This window comes from Anabrus simplex, chromosome 5, assembly GCF_040414725.1.
Source record: "Anabrus simplex isolate iqAnaSimp1 chromosome 5, ASM4041472v1, whole genome shotgun sequence".
Lineage (NCBI taxonomy): Eukaryota > Metazoa > Arthropoda > Insecta > Orthoptera > Tettigoniidae > Anabrus > Anabrus simplex.
The window spans coordinates 152,304,454-152,324,595 of NC_090269.1; the positions used below are offsets into that span (position 1 = coordinate 152,304,454).

The following is a 20,142-nucleotide window of genomic DNA, read 5'->3' on the forward strand; positions in this document are numbered from 1 at the left end:
CCTTAATATGGGCATTTGAGTCTGTCTCCCCTTTTAAATCTACTATTATTCGTAGTCATGTGCTACCATACTATTCTGTGGCATACGACGTGATTCAATATACTCCTACTATTATTCATTCTAAAGAATCTTCTTTTGCTATGCTCCCTTACCGGCTTTCATTTTTTCCTCTACATTCTAAAAAAGTTCGCATTTCATCCACTACTGCCTGTCCCAATTTTTATACTGATGGATCAAAAAATTCTTGTGGTGTCGGCGCTGCTTTTTATTACGAACAGACTCAGTATGCTGAATTGTTTCACTTATCGTCTCACTTTTCTATTTTTTCGGCTGAACTCCTTGCCATACGACAAACATTACTGTACATCAAACATTCATCCATACAATCTGCTAATATATTCACTGACTCTCTCTCCGTGCTCCAAACACTAAAATCTAACAAGTTTACGCTGAATTGGTATGTTTATAATGTCAAACACATCCTCTTCAATTTACACCAATCAGGTATCCAAATAACCCTCATTTGGATACCTGCACATAAGAACATACCAGGCAATGAACGAGCCGATCGCTTAGCGAAAGAGGCTTCCCTCTTATCTACAACCCCAGCTACATTTTCTGTTCCAGCCACAGATTTCATATCTCTCCTCAAAACACAACAACGACAAATATGGCAAGACACATGGACAACATCTGCATGTCAGAAGGGCAAATTCTATCATAGCCTCCAACCCATACTACCTACTACTTTCTGGTATCAACACGCCACCTACACTCGTCGTCATATCATCAACATCATACGTCTTCGCTTTAACCATTCCCTTATACCTCTCTATAAATTTCGATTTCGCTTACAACCGCATCCCCTATGCCATTGTGGATCTGTAGATGCTGATATCAATCATCTCTTTTTTCAATGTCCATTGTACAACTCTCCTCGCCGCTGCCTGTACTCCAACTTACTACAATACAATTATCCACTCCCCTCGTCAATTGCATGTCTCGTCTACAAGCCCTCTCCCACAATCATACGTATCTTAAATCAGTTCTTAGATCACTCTAATTTACAACTCTAACCCCACTTTCCCACAATACATTGACACTACTTACATATTTCATCATATTCTCATTTGCCTCCCGCCCTCCCTAACGCCTCCTCTTCAAACAAGACACATAGCTACCGTTTATTCTCATCTCCCCCTCCACCTATCGCGTGTACATTTTCATTGATGTTCATATCAACACACTGTCGCCCCTCTTCATCTTTTGTTTACGATTTCACTGACACTTTGCCCCCTCTACATCCCCCCATATACGTTGCTCAGATATTTCTTTCCATCTGTCCAAAGTCCTACACTCTCACATATATCCACCCCTCCGTCGTTCCCCTGCCCTCTCCTGATTGTCCCTTATATGTTGGCCCGGTGTGTATGTTTTGTAGAAGTCGCTGAGACGGCCACTCTAGCGTGAAGATTAGTATACCTTGTGTCCCTGTGCTTTTCCTATATCTCCTAGTCTTGTATACGTATTTCCTCACTCTCAATTGTCTAGGTTATACGTCTTTTCCTGAACTACTTCAAGTGCTTTGAACCCATTTTGTGAGTCTGCTGCATGGTCTACTTCCCTCAATCTTCAAGTACTTCGTACTCAGAAAACATTGTCAACTGCATTGGTGTACTACTTTATTAAAATTGTGTGCGTGTGTAGAACTAGTACAAATATCATACAGTATTGTGTCTGGGTGAAATAACGAGCCCAAATCAACTTCACGAACAGAACAGAACTTGTAGGCTAAGGTTGGTGTACCTGATGGTTATAAACGAAGCGACCAATAAGGAAATTGGATGAATTTCAATATGTGATACTGTAGTACTTATTCTCTTTGCTGTACATTCGGTGTTCGGCTGTTATGCGGTGCACACGTCTCGCTCCGGTCACTGGTGCAGCGGCTTTTTCCTGTCTGTAGATGAGTAGAGTGTTCTATGTTTGTGTTTGTATCCTAGTAATTTTCTTTTGTGTTTGTTCTGGTGCTAGTGTAGGATAATTCTTTTTGGACTATTATGTCTGTAGATAGTGGCGGTGGCCCTGCAGGCCGACCTCCTGATATTGGTAAAGGTGCTGTGCGTAAGGATATACACATGGACGTTAGTAATACTCCTACCCAACGGGACAGTTCTCAAGATACAATACGGGATTCGGATCAGCGTCCGCCCGTTCCTGTATCTACCTATTCTACCACTCATCTTGGCCCTTACATAGTATTTGTCGAATCGATTGACTCTACAAATAAAATAGGACATATTCACCCTATGGCTCTGGGACGGATTTTCTACGAGAGGCAAATTGGTGAAGTCAAGGCCATCCATAGGAAGGGAAGAAATAGAATTCAAGTTACTTTCATGTCTAGTAAGGCTGCAAACGCCTTTCTTTCTCATCCCATTCTTACAGAAAAGAAATTGACAGCTTTTATTCCGTCTTCGAATATTCAGCGAGTAGGGGTCATACGGGGAGTAGACACTACTATTTCCGAATCCGACATTCTCACCTATTTAGACTCACCCTATCCTGTAGTAAAAGTACAACGTCTAAATAGACGTTCCTCTAAAGACGGAAAAACTGAATATATCCCTACAGGTACTGTGAAGGTTGTATTCGAGAGTCAACAACTTCCGAAAAATGTGTCCATTTTTAAAGTCATGTTAGAGGTTCAGGCCTTTATATTCTCTCCTTTATTATGCAAACGATGTCAGCGGTATGGACACACCGCTACTAATTGTCGTTCCAGGGAGCCGAGATGTGGAAAGTGTTCCCTTACTCATTCTACTGAAGATTGCTCTCACCAAGTCGTTAAATGTGCTAACTGTGGCGGAAATCATCCTGCGGGAGCAGAACATTGTGAAATCCACAAACAACAAAAAGAAATTAAACGCATTATGAGTGTTGAAAACAAATCATATTTCGAAGTGAAAAACTATTTTGCCCCATTACAGTCCCTATCTAACCCCCTTCTGATGCCCCAACATTTTCCTCCTTTACCCAATAGTTCATCTCAATCGGAAGAAACTCTCCCGCGAAAGCGTAAATTTACTATGGTGGTTAGTAACCCTTCCCGTCCACCCGTTAAACCAGGTTATGACAGGGCATCATATCTTAATTTGATCAGTAATCCGAAGACTGTTCCAGAACATTCTGGCACTCCCGTCGTGCGTTTGCTACCTGCTACTTCTAACGAGCCTGCATCTACATCACGGAAACCAAGTCCTCAAGGGCAACCTTCGGCCCCCCATGCGCCAATATCGGCATCTCCCTCTGTCATGGCTTCAGCTTGTAAATCAAACGTTAATTCTAATGAACAGTTTCGAACCTTCTTTCAATACATTGCAGATATACTCGCCGAAATGGGCCCAAACGACCCACAGAAGCATCTGTTACAATCAGTATATGATAAGTGTATTCTATCCTTGGGACCTTCCCCTACTGCCAAGTAAAACATGCGGATACTACAATGGAATTGTCGGAGCATATTAAATAAGACACATCATAAAATATTCTGGAATATTAACAGCTCTCATTTGTATTGACTCCTAAAGCGCCTTGATGGCTTTAGACAATCCCGCACATACCAATAATTGGTACATTTAACATTTACGCAAATTAAGTTATGACTTGTTCCTCCGTAATGTTAAAGTATTATTCGTATGGATTCCGGGCCATTCTGGAATACACGGTAATGTCTCAGCGGATATCCTAGCTAAAGAGGCCGCCCAAGGTATTGGATTGGATTACTATATCGCAGTTCCACACTCAGACTCATGGGAACACTGTCGTCACTTCATCCACGATAAGTGATGTGCAGTATGGCGCCGAACTTCCCAGTTGAAAGGTAAGCACTTATTCACGCTTATGCCTGATATTTCTCATAAACCGTGGTTCGCCTTTGGTAACAACACTCGGCGTCATATTCCGACAATCATACGGCTCCGCTTAAATCATGTGTGTATGCCTGTCATCTCTATCGCCTTAATCTTAACGAAAGTAACTTATGTCCATGCGGTCGGGCAGTAGGTATTGTCAACCATATCTTTTTCAGTGTCAGACATATGAACATCACCGTCGCGAATTCATAGCTAAGTTTCTTCATGCGGGTTACCAACTGCCGTTAAATGTTTCGTGTTTAGTGTTTCACCCGACTTTTCGAGTTGTAGACTTCATACTTCATTTTTTAGTTACTTGTAACATCCAATTGTAATCTTTTCCTTTCCTATAGGTACAAACTTTCGCATCCCAACCCTTATTTGTGGTCCGGTTTCGTTTGTTTGTAGTAAGACGTCGTGGCAGACCACACAGACGTGAAGCATTAGAACCCTGTGTCCCAGTGTTTTTGTGTTATCCTAGATAGTTTAGCCTCCATATTATTGGTATTTTCCTCAGTTTCATTATTACCAGCTGTCATTAGCTTCTTTACATAGTTAACCCTACTATCTTGTAGTGTCTTAATTTCTTCTAATGTTGGTACCTCTCCTAGATATTAATTATCCCGCAAACCAGTGACTGGACGTAGCGTCTTACGACGATGTCCAACAACTAACCAAGAAGAAGAAATTCTCTTTGCTGTAGTTTGCGTGGAAAGGGCGTTGTTTATGTTTACTGGGCTGGGATGTGGGTATGATAGATCTCTTTGTGATTTCTTAACTTTATGAAAATAAGTAAGAATTTGTGAAATGATCGGAAGAATTTTCTTGTAGGAAAGGTTTGTAGAAAAGTTATTCATATTTCTTTCGTAATGAATTACTTTTGGTTAATTTGATGATTTTAATTGGACGTTAGAGGAGTTAAGAATGATGTAATATGTATACAAAATATATTTTCTTATGTTGGAAAAATTGTACGAAGATAATTCTAGAGAAATTTCAGCTGAAATATCCACTCGTATTTGTAAAAATCATGTTTCCATCAAATTTTGTGTTTCGCCTCGAATATGCCTGAACCTTCTGTGGGTGGGGGCGGTTGAATACGTGCACGGTAACCTCTGCTGCCCTAAGAGGTGGCCGAGAAGAGAACTTATAGGGGTTCACTTCATGGAAGGGAGGGTTGGCGACCACGGACTGTTTTGCTGTTACCCTCATTCTCCGAAGGATCCATGACCACCACTAGCGGATACACCTTATATTTTATTTCTGATAAGTACAGTAATTACAAATTTTGTGGATAAAATAGTGAAGTCTGGCAACTTACGTTCAGTGCTGTAGTGAGTGTCATATTCTCAGTGGGTATTAAGTCATAACTTGGTAGCTCAAGGAGGAGGAGTTAGGACTTAGGGAGGAGAAAATCATGCAGAAAGTATATTAAATGATACCTAAGCAGCAGAGAGGAGATACCGTATCCTTTTATACTTACCTGGGACTGGTAGAGATATAGAGTCCGCCCCGCAAGGATTATAACCTAACTAGCTGACTTGCCCGTGCTTCGTTACAGGATGAACAGGCCGCAGACAGCCATGAATGCTCTTCTGACATATTCCGTTAAGTGTGCACACTGCTCATACCAATCAGCGCCGCAGAGTAGGGATCGAATAGATGTACCAGTGTGTTACATACCAATAGTTATCAGAAAATTTATGAACCAGAGGAATGACATGCTAAAAAAGAAACAAAGTTATCTAACTCCCAATCTACTTCCCACCAATATTCAGACAGGCTGTTTTACTCAGGACGCACCAGAAATCACATCTATCAGAGATGAGTGGCAGCAGAAGAGACAAATCGCATCACAACAACTGATCGTCAACGTAATTTTATTATTGATCAATTTTATGAGCTTTCGATATTGTAGGCCTTCTTTGTTTTGTTCCGACTCTGTAAAGAGAGTTTTTCGTTCTATCATACCTCCATTTTGTCTTATTCTTCAAGGGATCGTCCCTTTATGAAATTTTATTTATTTTTATAATCATCTTCTCAATTTTCCATATCGATACGGACCGATGATCACGTGGTTATACACCTTAAGACAATCATGACAAAACCATCGCCAGGTGACACGATTGAAGAATACTTCCATGCTAGCAATGCTTGGCGTTGATATGGACTAAGAGACGTTCAAATTCATGAATTCTGTTATATTCTGTACGGTAAAACTGAATTAAACATAGGCCCCTAAATGATCGGAAATTGCATTCTCTATAACTTTTCTTATGTAGTAGCTACTTTTCGATAGGATGATTGACATAGCTAGGCCTAATTAAAAATTAAATTTTAGAACCCTCTCATGGCTCGGTGTTAGCAACAAAAATAAAAGTCATACATTTATCGGTTATATGGTAAAATGTTCAAGGGTGAGTTGGCAGTGTGGGTAGCTTGCATCCAGGAACCGCGTTGTCGGCAGTCTTGAGGATGGTTTCCGTGGTTTCCCATTTTCACACCAGGCAATTGCTGGGGCTGTATCTTAATTAAGGCTACGGCCGCTTCCTTCCCACTCCTATCCCTTTCCTATCCCATCGTTGCCATAAGACCTCTCTGTGTCAGTTGACGTAATAAATTCTAAAAAAAAAAAGGACCACTAATAATATAGATATTTGAGAATTAAATTTTAGGCTGACCCCTAAACTATCATTCCACTCGGTGTAAATAAAATTATTTATAGCCTAGATTATAGTGCCTCATTCCCCAACTTTACATACTGATTTTCATTAAATTCTCTTCAGCCATTTTCTCGTGATGCCCGTACATACAGACAGAAAGGAGGGAAAATTAAACGGTGCATTTCCTTGTTATTGTAGACATGACCAATAAAAAAATACCCTTTTATTTTTTTTTTTCAAATTCTGAACAATGTACAGACAAAACTCTTATTTTATATGTGAGTTTGAGTGCTGCTATTCTTTCGTAGGAATGATTCTGTAGGAGAGATGTGTTGTTACGCTTGCCAGGGACCAACCCACCTGCCCCTAGAAGCATATTTACTTTTATAACCAAAATACTGTTGTAGGCGCCATTTTTCATTGCTTATGCGCTAGTATCATGGGCATTGGCTGAGCTATGGAAGAAGATTACACCATTTTCACCAATGAAAAGGCAGAGATTTCGTTACTAACCACTGCAGGAAAATAAATGGTCAAGAGGCCAGTGAAGTTTAAAAGTGTCATGGCACGGATGATAACCTTACTTCTTTTCAATTCCTCCTTTAACCTGGGGGCTTATGCCCCCAGACCCCCGTTACTTATCACCGTAATCACTCTGGGGGCTTATGACCCCAGAACCCCTTTTCTTTACTGTAGTAATAATAATAATAATAATAATATACAGTGCAAAAGATATTTACATATCACAAAATATATTACTCACTGAAACATACCTCAATGGAGAGGAGGCCTTGAAGAACTCATGTGCATGGGTTTCCAAGGGAACAAGAACTCAGCGAGGTGACCTACAATGTGCGCCTTCTTTCTTCCAAATCCTGTAATAGAGTGACTGCCATGCTTCATGTGTCGCCACCTTTTTTTTATGTTTTGGGTGTGAACAGGTAGCCTATAATTTACGTGTCACCCTTCTATTGCCTCTGTTTACATGCCCACTCCTCCGAACTGAATGGAGTGGTTGACAGTGGTGATGGTAGTGGTGATTTTTGTTTTAAGAGGAAGTACAACTAGGCAACCATTCTCTGTATAACACTAGTCAGAGAGAAAAAAATGAAAGGGATCCGATGCTTCAAAAAATTAAGGTATCGGCGAAAGAAAGACAAGGGCCACGAATGGCGTGAAATTGAAAGACACCCTAGGTCTCGAGTGCTTTAATACCATTGGGGTTGGAAAAGAACAGGAGTTGCCCAAGGGTGGTCAGATAGGATAGATGAAAGTGAGGAGCATGGCACAAGAAAGTGGAAGCAATGCCAGGACTCAGCTAAGGGCCCCGTGGTCGCCAACCCCCACACACACACACACACGCGCACGCGCGCGCACACTCCTCCCCCCCCCCCCGTTCAGAGCCCTCGGGGCCCGTTTTAGTTCCCTCTTACGACAGGCAGGGGATACTGTGTGTGTTATTCTACTGCCTCCACCCAGAGGGGGAGGAGTAGTTAACACGTACAGACGTGGCCAAATTATTAGAATAAAATTGGATTTTCAGAATTTATTGATTTAAATTTTTGTTACATTGACAAAAGAGGAAGATTGTTGTTTCAGTACTTTGTATGCCACCCTTTAGACTGAATGAGGGCCTTGATTTGCCTTTTTATCCCATTAATTAGTGTTTGGCATGTATTTCTGACGTCATCGTCCTTAAACCAGATTTCTTGGACTTTGGCAATGAGCTCATCCCATGTTGTTATTTTGGTCTTTCTCAATTTTTTCTTGACAATAGCCCATAGATTTTCAATGGAGTTAATGTCTGGGCTATTTCCAGGCCAATCCAGTAACTCTATGCCCTTCTGGTCAAATAACCATGACTTTTTTTTTTTTTTTTTTTTGCTATAGCATGGGGCACCATCCTGCATAAAGATGCAGTCTTCTCCCCCATACCATCGGTCCATTTGCGGTATCAGCTTGTTTTTCATCACTTTTATGTACTGATCGTGTTTCACTGTCCCTTCAACAATGTACATTTTCCCGCAACTATGCCATGACATGACATTCCACACCATAATTGCCTTGGGATGTTTCACGGTTTGCTTTATAAAGTCGACCTTGAACGCCTCTCCCTCCCTTCGTCTCGCATATTGGCTGGTCTCTTCTTCGTTGGAGAAGATACTTTCATCGCTGAAGCATACCTAATGAAAGAAATAAAGCTTCCTCTAATAACTGGCCCGTTACAGTGGTGCAAAATGTAGCAAACAATGGCAGGTATTTTTGTATTCCATGTGATCATAAAAGTAAATCGAATATATTAGCAGGTTTTAGCTCACAAAATGATTAAAACCTTTGAAATACTACATACTTTCTTTCATTCATCCGCTGACCGGTTTTGATGTGTCTTGGCCCATTGAAGTTGCCAGGAAGCCATGGAAGGTATAATCTTAGCCTGCTTTCATGGTCTCTTTGCTTTCAAGCCACTGTTGAACAGCTCCCTTCGCACAGATCTGGGGGATATATTAACCTCACACTGCTCCATTGTCTTGCTCAGGTCAGTACTTGTAAGTTTGCGATTAGTAATCACAAGATTCTTAAGTTTTCTCGTGCTTCTGGGACTCAAAATCTTGCTCCGTCCACACTTGCCTGCAAGGTCCTGAGCATATATTTGTCCACCATTTTCACGTTTTTAATTCTCTTCACTGAAGTTTGTGAAATAACTAATTTCTGGGCTATTGCTTGTTGTGTGTAAATCTTTTCAGCAAGTAAGGTCCTTATTATGCCAATTTTTCTTGGGGAAAGGTCACACTTTTTCCCCATAACCTCAAAATATTTCACTCGCACAATAATGGAACACCACTGTCTCATCAGGGTTAGAACATACTTTGAATACTTCAAAATACCTTTTAGTTGAACTGTATTACACAAAAACAATGATTAAATTGCAGTACAAAACAACAGGAACACAAAAGCTATGAACACTCGGCAGTAGTCACAGGGTGGGAAATCTCAGCTGAACATGTGCACTTCATCATTCATTTGTTCTTTATTCTTGCCAACTGTTGTCGAGCAAAAGTATCCCAGAGGTACAACATTTATCAAGTACCATTATGCCTATCAGAATGAATCCACCACTTATCTACTTACAGGCATATTCAGCCATTTTATGCATCATTAGACTGAAACTGAACTTTATTCTAATAATTTGGCCACATCTGTAAATGTAGGTAACCTTCGTCCTCCAGGCATTCGTATGCCTTCCAGCAATCTGAAATTATAACACTTCCTGGCAACACCCAATCTTTGATGACTGCAAGCAAATGCTTGTCGTGTTTTTCAACAGGAGGAACAAAAAAAAGGTTTTTGCAGTTGCCCCTTCCCACACCACCAAACACCCACTGACCCTCAGTAGAGGGTACTTGGATATTCTGAACTTACTTTCATCGATTTCAAGGAAAACGCCTGGACCAATGCACACCTCCCGATAAGCTTGTCCAGTCGACAATTGTGTTGGAGTAGAAACCTAATTTGTGCTCAACAGTGGGAGTGATAAGTTTGGGCAGATTGCACCAAAGGACACAAAAAAGGACAATGTCAAATACAGAAAGTATGGAGTCACCAAAGAAGGTGTTCTTCCCCTCACTCTCATACCACCTATACTCTTTCCTGCCTTCAAGGCAGTGATGGCACCTAAAAACAAATAGTTTGCCTTTGACACACAATTTGACACTGTGACAACCACTACACCACCTAGTGGTGCCTGGTGTTACTATCCTTGTGGGGCAGACTCTTATAATCAACAATCATTAGTCGTGATAAACCGTGCGAGCTCTCTAAAAAGATGCGTGTTCGTTATTAATCTGTTCATTATGCAGTACTTACAGTAAATGTGTAACTGAAGCGCACCTTGAAACTTCACAGCATCACCTTAGTTCACGAGAATCATCGTGGATGGAACCGATGTTTCTTGTCAGGCCTTGAGACTTGAGATTGGCGCATGCACGCGACTTCTCGTCAGACGACCATAGTACACAGAGTCCTCTTTCCGAACTATTTATTCTAAAATAAGTATCAGTTTGTACCTCCCATTGACCAGGTATCATGTAAAAATGCTTACTACCGGGCAAGTTGGCCCTGCGGTTAGGGGCATGCACCTGTGAGCTTGCATCCGAGAGATAGTGGATTCGAATCCCACTGTCAGCAGCCCTGCAGATGGTTTTCTGTGGTTTCCCATTTTCACACCAGGCAAATGCTGGGGCTGTACCTTAATTAAGGCCACGTCCGCCTCCTTCCCAATCGTAGGCATTTCCTATCCCATCGTTGCCATAAGACCTATCTGTGTCAGGGCAACGTAAAGCAAGTAGCATTTTAAAAAATTTAAAAAAAGCTTACTTATGCTGAATTGCTCTTTTTGAAACTTTTTGTTTTGAAATCCACTTATTCACTTCAATTTTTTCATTAGCGTTGTATATAGTACAATGTACAGTTGCATTAATAATACTCATGTATATGTACCGTTGCTAGGCAATGGAAACCTCATAATTCCACTCCCGGGAAACCACGTTTCTATACCTGTCTTATGAGGGCTTGCCACGTTACATGACAGGGGAACAGAAGACTCCAATGGTCGAATAATTAGACTATAATTTAGCAACAAAAATGCCAGGAACAGTTCTCTGGCCATTGCTGACTGCTGAGTTATAATTGCAGGGTCATGAGACTAGCAGCGTAGTATTACTGCCGTTGGATGAAGGATAAAATATGACTGCTGACAAAACGAAACTCCCAGAAAGGAAAACCTCCTAGAAGTCAGCAACACCGGCAAGGAATGTGCATACAGAATAAAGTCTGATGAACTGTCAAATGATATGAATGCCATACCTATATCTCAGGAAGGAATTCACTAAACTAACTTTCTGTTATGCTAAGATGTCCAGCAGAGTATCAATAAAAAGTGGAGGAAAAAACCAAGATATTTTTCATCCAAATTTAAGTTAGTAAAGTTCTTTTGAAGCCACTTCCTCAACATCACAGGGTAATCTTTCCTACTTTGTGTCTACTACTTCTACGATCAATTGTGATAGGCTGTATTTGTCATTTCAGTTGACAGGTTTCCTCTGTTTTGCAAGGATGATTCCCAGCATGACAGAGTACAGAGGTCTATCCGTGGAATGTTGAACATTCGGCAGTACATCTACATTTCAAAGACCTGCGCAACACCATCAAACAGCACGGGCAACACAACATTTGATGCTGCGTCAAGTTTCGAACTGGTCTGAAAACTAGCAAGATACCATTGAGAGGCTGTAAGTGAGAATCAAGAGAAATGGTGCCTTCCAGTAACATGAGCAGTGGAGATACCTGTCCAGTGCTGGTTCTTTTATTGGTGCAGATTTTCTTCTAAAGGTACTCTAGGGTTTATACAGTCGAAACTGTTTATTGCGACATCGTTTTTAATGATGCATTGGATATAACGGCGAAATCCAATGATCCGTCTAAATTCTATATAAAACTATATTTACCACCACCTGTACATTCTTCTCTGTGAAGTCTGTCACTTTAATAGTTAATTTCATTATTGTACCTTTTGTTAAAAGTTAGCTTAGGAATTTCTTCATTTATGATGTAGACATGTTTCCTTAACCACTGTGAGCTTATAAACATCCATTACCATATAATATTGTATCAATAATTCTAATCGTAGGAGCAAGATATTGGAACAGGAACAGTCTAATTTATTGAGATGTTCCTAAAATTAACGTACATATTCAGAACACTAAGCCATCGTTAATTTAAGACTCTAGGCATCCTTGTGAGGTGAACCGTATGTTTGGTCTCCTCCCGCCTTAAAGGACTTGATACCTGTGCAGTGCTCCTAGTGAGCTCATTGAAATTTACTACTATTAATTGTGCGTATTTCTGAATCTCCTAGGTATTGATATTTTGTAATAAATGTGTCTCTCCCTGTTCCTCACTTATGGGTCCATGGACAAGGAATTCATTCCGTCCTGGGGCGTCCCTCGTATTTGCATTTCTTTTCGTATGTCGATCGTCTGCCATGCTCCCTCGCGTGTACTTACCCCCTCCCGGCTTCTCCGAGAGAGGGGGCGTGCTGACGTTGGTCGTGGGTCCTTCCCCTACCGGCGAACCGGTGTGGCTCGCCGGCGGTGGACCGTCTCACTTACCTGCTGCTCTTGGTGTAGAGCACTACTCTTTCGTTGAACCAAGGGAGGTAAGATCTACTGGCTTGCTATGTGTTGTTAGGATGATGGGAGGAACTAGGAACTTGTACGGATATGTAACGCCATGCATCAGGTTGTAATTTGATAAGGGACGGCTTGGTGCCGAGATATTTTGTGAAAGTAACTTAAAGTGTTGTATGTTTCTTGTATCATGAGGAAAAAGGCTCACGAAAATGAGAGAAAGGTTCCAGAATGTTCTGGACGTGTAGTTTAGGAAGTACGCGTGTCATTGTGCCTTCACTGATAGAAGATTTTTCCTTTCCTTGTAACTGGTGAGCTGTATATACGTTGTAGCGCTGTAGTGATTAGTCAGACATTTATTTTGTACCAAGGCGCGCAGGTTACGTTATGTTAGACCATTTATTGGAGGAGAGGAATTCCTCTATGTTTTACGAGGATGAGAAATGGAAACGGGTCAAAACCCTCCTTTAGTTATGTTGATTTCCAAGCGCTTCCGAATTTGTTTGTTTTCCATTGTCTGTGAATAAATGTTGTTGTCAAGCTGTTTGCAATTGGATCTTGACATTAAACCTCTGGGTTGGACCTTTCATTTATATCCAGATCCCTGGCCCGCTCTCCTTTGGGTCGTCCTGCTGGTTGAAGTACGGCAAGCCAGTAGATCTTACCTCCCATGCCCCCCTCACGGTCCTTGGTTCAACGAAAGAGTAGTGCTCTACACCAAGAGCAGCAGGTGAGACGGTCCACCGCCCGGCGAGCCACACCGGTTCGCCGGTAGGGAAAGGACCCACGACCAACGTCAGCACGCCCCCTCTCTCGGAGAAGCCGGGAGGGGGTAAGTACACGCGAGGGAGCATGGCAGACGATCGACATACGAAAAGAAATGCAAATACGAGGGACGCCCCAGGACGGAATAAATTCCTTGTCCATGGACCCATAAGTGAGGAACAGGGAGAGACACATTTATTACAAAATATCAATGCCTAGGAGATTCAGAAATACGCACAATTAATAGTAGTAAATTTCAATGAGCTCACTAGGAGCACTGCACAGGTATCAAGTCCTTTAAGGCGGGAGGAGACCAAACATACGGTTCATGAGGAATGCCAAGTGTAGCAGAATTGTGTTTTGAAAAAGAGCATTTCATACAATTGTCGAAAAGCATATGTTCAATCTCTCTTCATTCTTTTGCATTCTCGAGAGTGAATATTCCTTTTAGTTTGAAACAATTGTTCTTAACTCAATTTTAAAAGAAACCTTTACCATTCCTTTATTTATTATACCGTATTTTATAAACCCCTGGGGGAAACAGCCCTGGAGGGCCTTGGCCTTCCATGCAACCGATGCTCATCCCGAAGGCCTGCAGATTATGAGGTGCTGTGTGGTCAGCACAACGAATTCTCTCAACCATTCATTATTCTTGGCTTTCTAGACTGGGATTATACTTTATAATTTTTTACGATCATTCTGATTGGTGTTCTGGCTACCTCTGCTTTCAGATAACCAAAAGATGCTGGGTTGAATTCTAAACTATTACTGAATTATTTTTCAAGCTGGAACAATTCATGCATAGCCTAAATGTTGGTAATCTTTTTCCAATCATATTTGAAGAGTTACTATATTCAGTAGTACTGTATTTTTGTTTGCAATATTTAAAAAAAACATGGTTAACAGAGGAAAAACTGCAAATCTTTCACATATTTGCCATGTTCAGTGAAAAAGTGCTCCTTTATGGCATTTAAAGGCAAGCAGATAAAGTTTAATATGAATCATTATTTACCACATTTTCAGTCAACTAATAGGAAGTAGCAGAATGATGATTTTGTCTGAAAAGTGTCTCATTTTGATTGTGTAGTTGAGGCTTGTAATCTGACTTGGTTATTTGCAGAATGTCTGTCAATTGGAACATTACTACCGACAAACCTACAGAAGTCCCTCCGCCTCTATTTGAAAAGGAATTTGGTGATTATAGTGCTTTTTATACCACCATTACAGTCTGCACTGTGCTGGGTGCCTTCCTGTTCTTACTCAACATCATATTTGGCTGCTGTTCCAAGTACAAGGAGTATTGGGAGGACGGAAATACAGGTCAGTCTGTCACATGTTTTATTTCAAAACAGACACTTGAAAATATAGTATTCACATGTTAGGTTACTCTCGTACCATGGTTACGTAAGCACAGCAAGCATATAGGTGTAATGATATGAAGGCAGTAATACGTTGGTCTATGTAGGTTTCCTACACCAGTAAATTACCTTTGGTAATTAACCTCAGATTTCTAAAACAGCAACAGCAATGACTCTAAAAGCTCTAAAGCTACTAACAAATCTGGGAGAAATAAATTTAATTTTTACGACTTTCATTATATTTTTAGCTTTTCATTTGAAAACGCAATAGGGATTTGAAATTCAAATTGTACTACATTAAGCTATGTTATTCTACAAGTATGTGGTTGGTATCATTATTTTCCAAATTTATACAGTTTCCTATTACAAACAAGGATGAAACTATCTTTTATGTCAGTTTGTTTTTAGACAGACTGTGTTGTACAAGAACGAAAGCTGGGTGTAGAAGTAATAGACATGAAACTACCAAGAATGATTGCTGGTACGAACGGGTGAGAATAATTGCAGGAGGGTTCTCGAAATGAGGAGATACCGGCCAAGTTAGGAATTGTACATATCAGCCAGCTTTGGCAGTGGGTTCATGTGAGGTGAATGGAGGAGCAAGGTTATAGAGAAGAATAATGAACTTGGCCTTGAAGAGTAAAAGAAGTAGAGGGTGATGTTGGTGTAGACGTAGGTTTTTAACGACAGGTACACTCTACTGTACAGAAGATGACTTACTTTTGAAATAATCTTGTTTGCAATAGGATCCACAGCTTATGGACATCCTCGTGTTTCGAGAATGTATACAATTGAATATTTCTGTGCTGGCCAATTTTTGCGAAGTTGAGTGTGCATTCTGCTATGTTTGTTTCGAGATATTGACCTGAAATTATAATATTTGCCGAATTGTTTAAATATGATTAATGGTATAAAACGAGATGGTGTGTCTTCATTTCTCGCTCAATCACATCTAAGCAATTGGGCCAATTGAGCTGAAATTTGGTGTTGGAATACCTCAGGTATTAATTTCCAATACAAGACTTCTAATTTCATGTGTTGTACTCTGTTTCTTGTTTTATTTATGTCTGTATGGAAGAAGATTGAAAGTCGTCCTAGCGAGGTGAGTGGCTCAGACAGTTGAGGCACCGGCCTTCTGACCCTAACATTGCAGGTTCGATCCTGGCTTGGTCCGGTGGAAGAACTCCTGTGGGACAAAAAAAATTCCGGTACCTCAGCGTCTCTGAAAACCGCCAGAAGTAGTTAGTAGGGTGTAAAAACATTATTGTTACCAGTGATGCTTTCACGGCCCATACTTAATAGACATGCAGAGGTGCCAACTATTGCGGATTGTCCGTTATGATTATGGATTTCACTTCACGATTATGGCATTACGTTTAAAAATAAAAATTTCATTGTTCCGTATTGAAAAGTATCACAGTTAAATTGAAATAATAAATATGGTAGTTCAACCTGTTCAATACAAGTAAATAAGAGATGTAGAGATTACATTCTTATTTAATTAAAAGTGGAAATGGTACCGGTTTCGGCCCCAGTCTGGGTCATCATCAGCTGATTATAACTCGAAAAACAATGCATAAGTAAGAAAGAAGTTAACGGTCAAGTCCACACAATATCAGTTGAAGAGGCGATATAAAAATGACGGGAGTAGGCACTGTTAAATTCAGACGAAGTGGAATGAAAGTCACTTAAAAGAAGTAATGCGTAATCTTCCGAGCATCAGCACGGCACACGCAATGTTTGGCACTGTCTCACAATGTTCGCGAAAAGCAGAGAACAGTTAAATGAGCCAGACTGCATACACTGTCAGGCACAAAGTCACAACACAATCCAAATATGAAGATCTAAAGTCATGAAGAAGCCGAAGACGAGCAGCTCAACCAAATTTAAACTTTATCCTATAGTTGTCTCTTTCTGTAATGCTCAGAGAGGCCAAATATCACCTCTTCTATTGTCATTTGTTAGATAGTACTGACAATACAGGTGAGGGAATTTTCTCTGTTATTAATAGTGAATTGTCTTCTTTAGCCATTCCATGGGAAAATTGCATTTCTTTTTCATCTGACAATGCATACACAATGATAGGGGCAAATGAAGGTGTTGCCAAATTTGTGAAGGACAGGCATTCATCTTTTTATGTCCCGGGTTGTTCATGTCATTTCATACACATCTATCCGCTGTTTGTGGCACAGAGGGTCACAAAATTTTGAAATACCGTATAATCTCGAATATCACCTACCACCGAATAAGGCCCGCACCCTTATTTTGAAAGGACAACATTTTTAAAAAAGTGACGTGAAAATTGTTTACAATCTTTACTAAACACACATCAAATTATTAGAAAACACAAATAAAAGTAAACAAACATTTCCAGAACAATATCCAACGAGTTCATTCATCATCAGTACCAACTTCGGAACATTTCGGTTGACACACCATATCACAATTCCCGTCTTTGTCATATATTTATAAAGTTTTTTTTTTCAATTTCTGGAAACTGTACTCTCAGTCCACGAAAACCTCTATGATCATCACTATATGTTAATAGCACATTTTTCTTCTTTCTCCAATCGTGAATACACAACTCGTCAATATCGTATTTCCTACCGGCGGCACGATTTCCAATAATTTCGGCTTCCCGAAACTTTTAGTTTCTCACTCGCAATAAAAGATCGCAAACGCTTTGTGGAATTCATGTTGATACTCCGAGAACGTGCGTGAGACTGACGCCAAGCGGGGAAGTAGCGTATGCTGAGAGCGGAAAGAGCATCGTTGCCAAGCCATGCCGGCGATGATGCCCGATTTACGCGCATTCGGAAAGATAAATATCCCAAAATTTTAAATAAGACCCGCACCCAATTTTGGAAGCAATATTTAAAAAAAAAAAAAAATCATGCGGGTGGTATTCGAGATTATACGGTATGTCAGTACCCATTGGCTCTTGCTTCTTCTGTCTATATTAGAGTTCTTGAGCAGTGGGAAGCTTTGATACTCATGTTTTGTGGTGAGACCCACTATAAAAATGACAGCACCAAGTATTTTGAAACTAAAATCTTTCATACAAGACCCAAACACAAAACTGTTTTGCTAGTTTCTTCAGAGTACACCTTCTGTCTTTAACTCAGTGAATTTATTTCTGCAATAAGATGCTCCAGCCATACATCTTCTTAGGAGGAAACTTACTGGTCTTTTAACTGACCTATTGGTCAGATTTGTTCAACCATGTTCTATTCAGTCAGAATCTACCTCCCTTTTGAGTGTTGTATTCAAGAGGAGGAAATTCCAGAAAGCCAATGAGGACTTGGTAATTGGAGCAAAAACCTGGGCATACCTGAAAGATAATGACTGCGATGAAGAGATGTTCTATAATTCTGTAACAGAGTTTTATATGGCAGCTTGCAGCTACATTATCAGGAAATTTCCCCTTGATGATGAATTTCTTCATCATGCCAAAGTTGTAGACATCTCTCTCAGAATGAAGGTTTCCTGTTCATCTCTTACATATTTTGTTCAAAGATTCCCAAGTTTGGTCAAAGAAAGTGAACATGACAAACTTGAAGAGGAATTTGCAGTTTACCAGTGTGATACTTTCCCTGAATATAGTGTACATAGACCTAACATTGATGTGAACTGAGGCATCATTGCAGAGCTTAAAAATGAAAGTGGACAAATTAAGTATGCAGTACTAAGTGTACCTCACAGTAACTCTCCCACAGAAAGAGTTTTCAGTGTTAGGAAAAATCAGACAAAATTCAGGCCTACATTAAGTACATCTACAATGGAACCGCTTATGGTTCTGAAGACGAAAATGTCATCTCAGGGGGAAGTATGTTTCAAGAAAACTTACACTGAAAAGCAGCTGCTGGGTGTGAAACAAGCTACAAAGAATTTATCACAGAACTAATAGGTAATGAGCAAATTTTAGTGTGTAATGTGATATACTTTAAGGGCAAATGGGGTGCTTTGGGTTTGACTTGTAAACGTTTTGACCGGAGGTGGTACGTGAGTTAAAAATGGGATTACTGATAACCCACTTCAAAGGTTGGCACCTCTGGACATGAGTAGGCTTTTGGTTTTATGCTGTGTCAAGAAAATAACGTGAAATCCATTGCATTTTGCAGAGAACTTTACTCTGTGTCTTCAGAAATAAATCTCGATTGTTCACAAGGAAGATTTCTCCCAGAATGAGGTTAGAATTTAGACGTTTATAACAGAAGTGGAAGTGGTACGTTAATTCATCACCAGATGGCTCACCGTACGTGGTATAGCGCTAGCATTAGAAGCAGAAGCTGATGGAACCATCAGAATCAGTCTGAGAGGGAGTCACATAAAATAACAAGTGTATACACATATGAAAGTATGACACTGACACAAGCTTGGAATGAGCCATCAAATATTCAGGTGGTGGTGATGACACACTCAAAGTCCATGTTCAAGGGTAATGTTTACAGCAATGTGGAACCATGCATCCCATAGAAATGAGCAAGCATAGCTCATAGAAGAAAGAAGTGAAGGGAACTGCCTACCTGCCTTATATTCACAACACCACAGATCGAATTGCCAAGGTTCTCCGCAAACACAATATAGAAACCGTGTGTGGCACCGTCACTAAAATTGCTGGCAGTGTAGGTAAAAACCAAGGACAAATTCTCCCCACTTTTACATCCTGGGGTGTACGAAATTCTGTCAGCTTCCACTTGGTCATCTGGTGACAAATGAACGTACTACCACTCCCACTTCTGTTATTAACGTCTAAATTCAAACCTCATTCTTGGAGAAGTCTTCCTCGTGAATAGTCCAGATTTTCTTCTGAAGACGCAGAGCAATGTTCTCTGTGAAACGTAAAGAATTTCACCTTATTTTCTTGACATGCCATAAGCCCAAAAACCTACATCATGTCGATAACATTACAGTATTATTAAAAGCCCTTTAGAACAAAATGGATGTCAGAATAAAATTATTCGGATCAGTGGATCTATTGCAAATTTATATCCACCGTATCTCCAAACTCCTATTTTGGTGCTTGCCGTTTCGTTTCCCTGAGCAGCTCGTATGATTTCCAAGACTGAAGTGATGTTGGTTGGGAAGAAATTTGCGAACTGAATGCCATGCTGGAATATGAAATTGGAACAGGTTGATCAGCAAACTGAATGCCATGCTGGAATATGAAATTGGAACAGGTTGATCATTTTAAGTATTTAGAATGTGTATTCTGCTTGGATAGTAGTATAGTGAGAGTGAATCAAGGTGCAGCAAA

The 20,142-nt window shown here is 40.4% G+C and overlaps 1 protein-coding gene across 2 annotated transcripts in view; it reads left to right on the plus strand.

Annotated features, from left to right (window-relative positions):
• Positions 1 to 4,531: 4,531 nt before the first annotated feature.
• The window catches only part of LOC136873869 (uncharacterized), a 39,612-nt gene continuing 24,001 nt past the window's right edge, over positions 4,532 to 20,142 (plus strand). Inside the window, exons 1-2 of one of the 2 annotated variants that reach the window (XM_067147170.2) lie at positions 4,532 to 4,750; positions 14,755 to 14,847. Coding sequence is in view for 1 of the 2 variants with exons in the window: in XM_067147169.2 (XP_067003270.1) it covers positions 14,649 to 14,847 (199 nt within the window). In the remaining variant the exon portion in view is untranslated. Of the gene's footprint in view, positions 4,751 to 14,647; positions 14,848 to 20,142 lie in introns of both variants that reach the window. The other variant, XM_067147169.2, reaches the window with a different exon arrangement.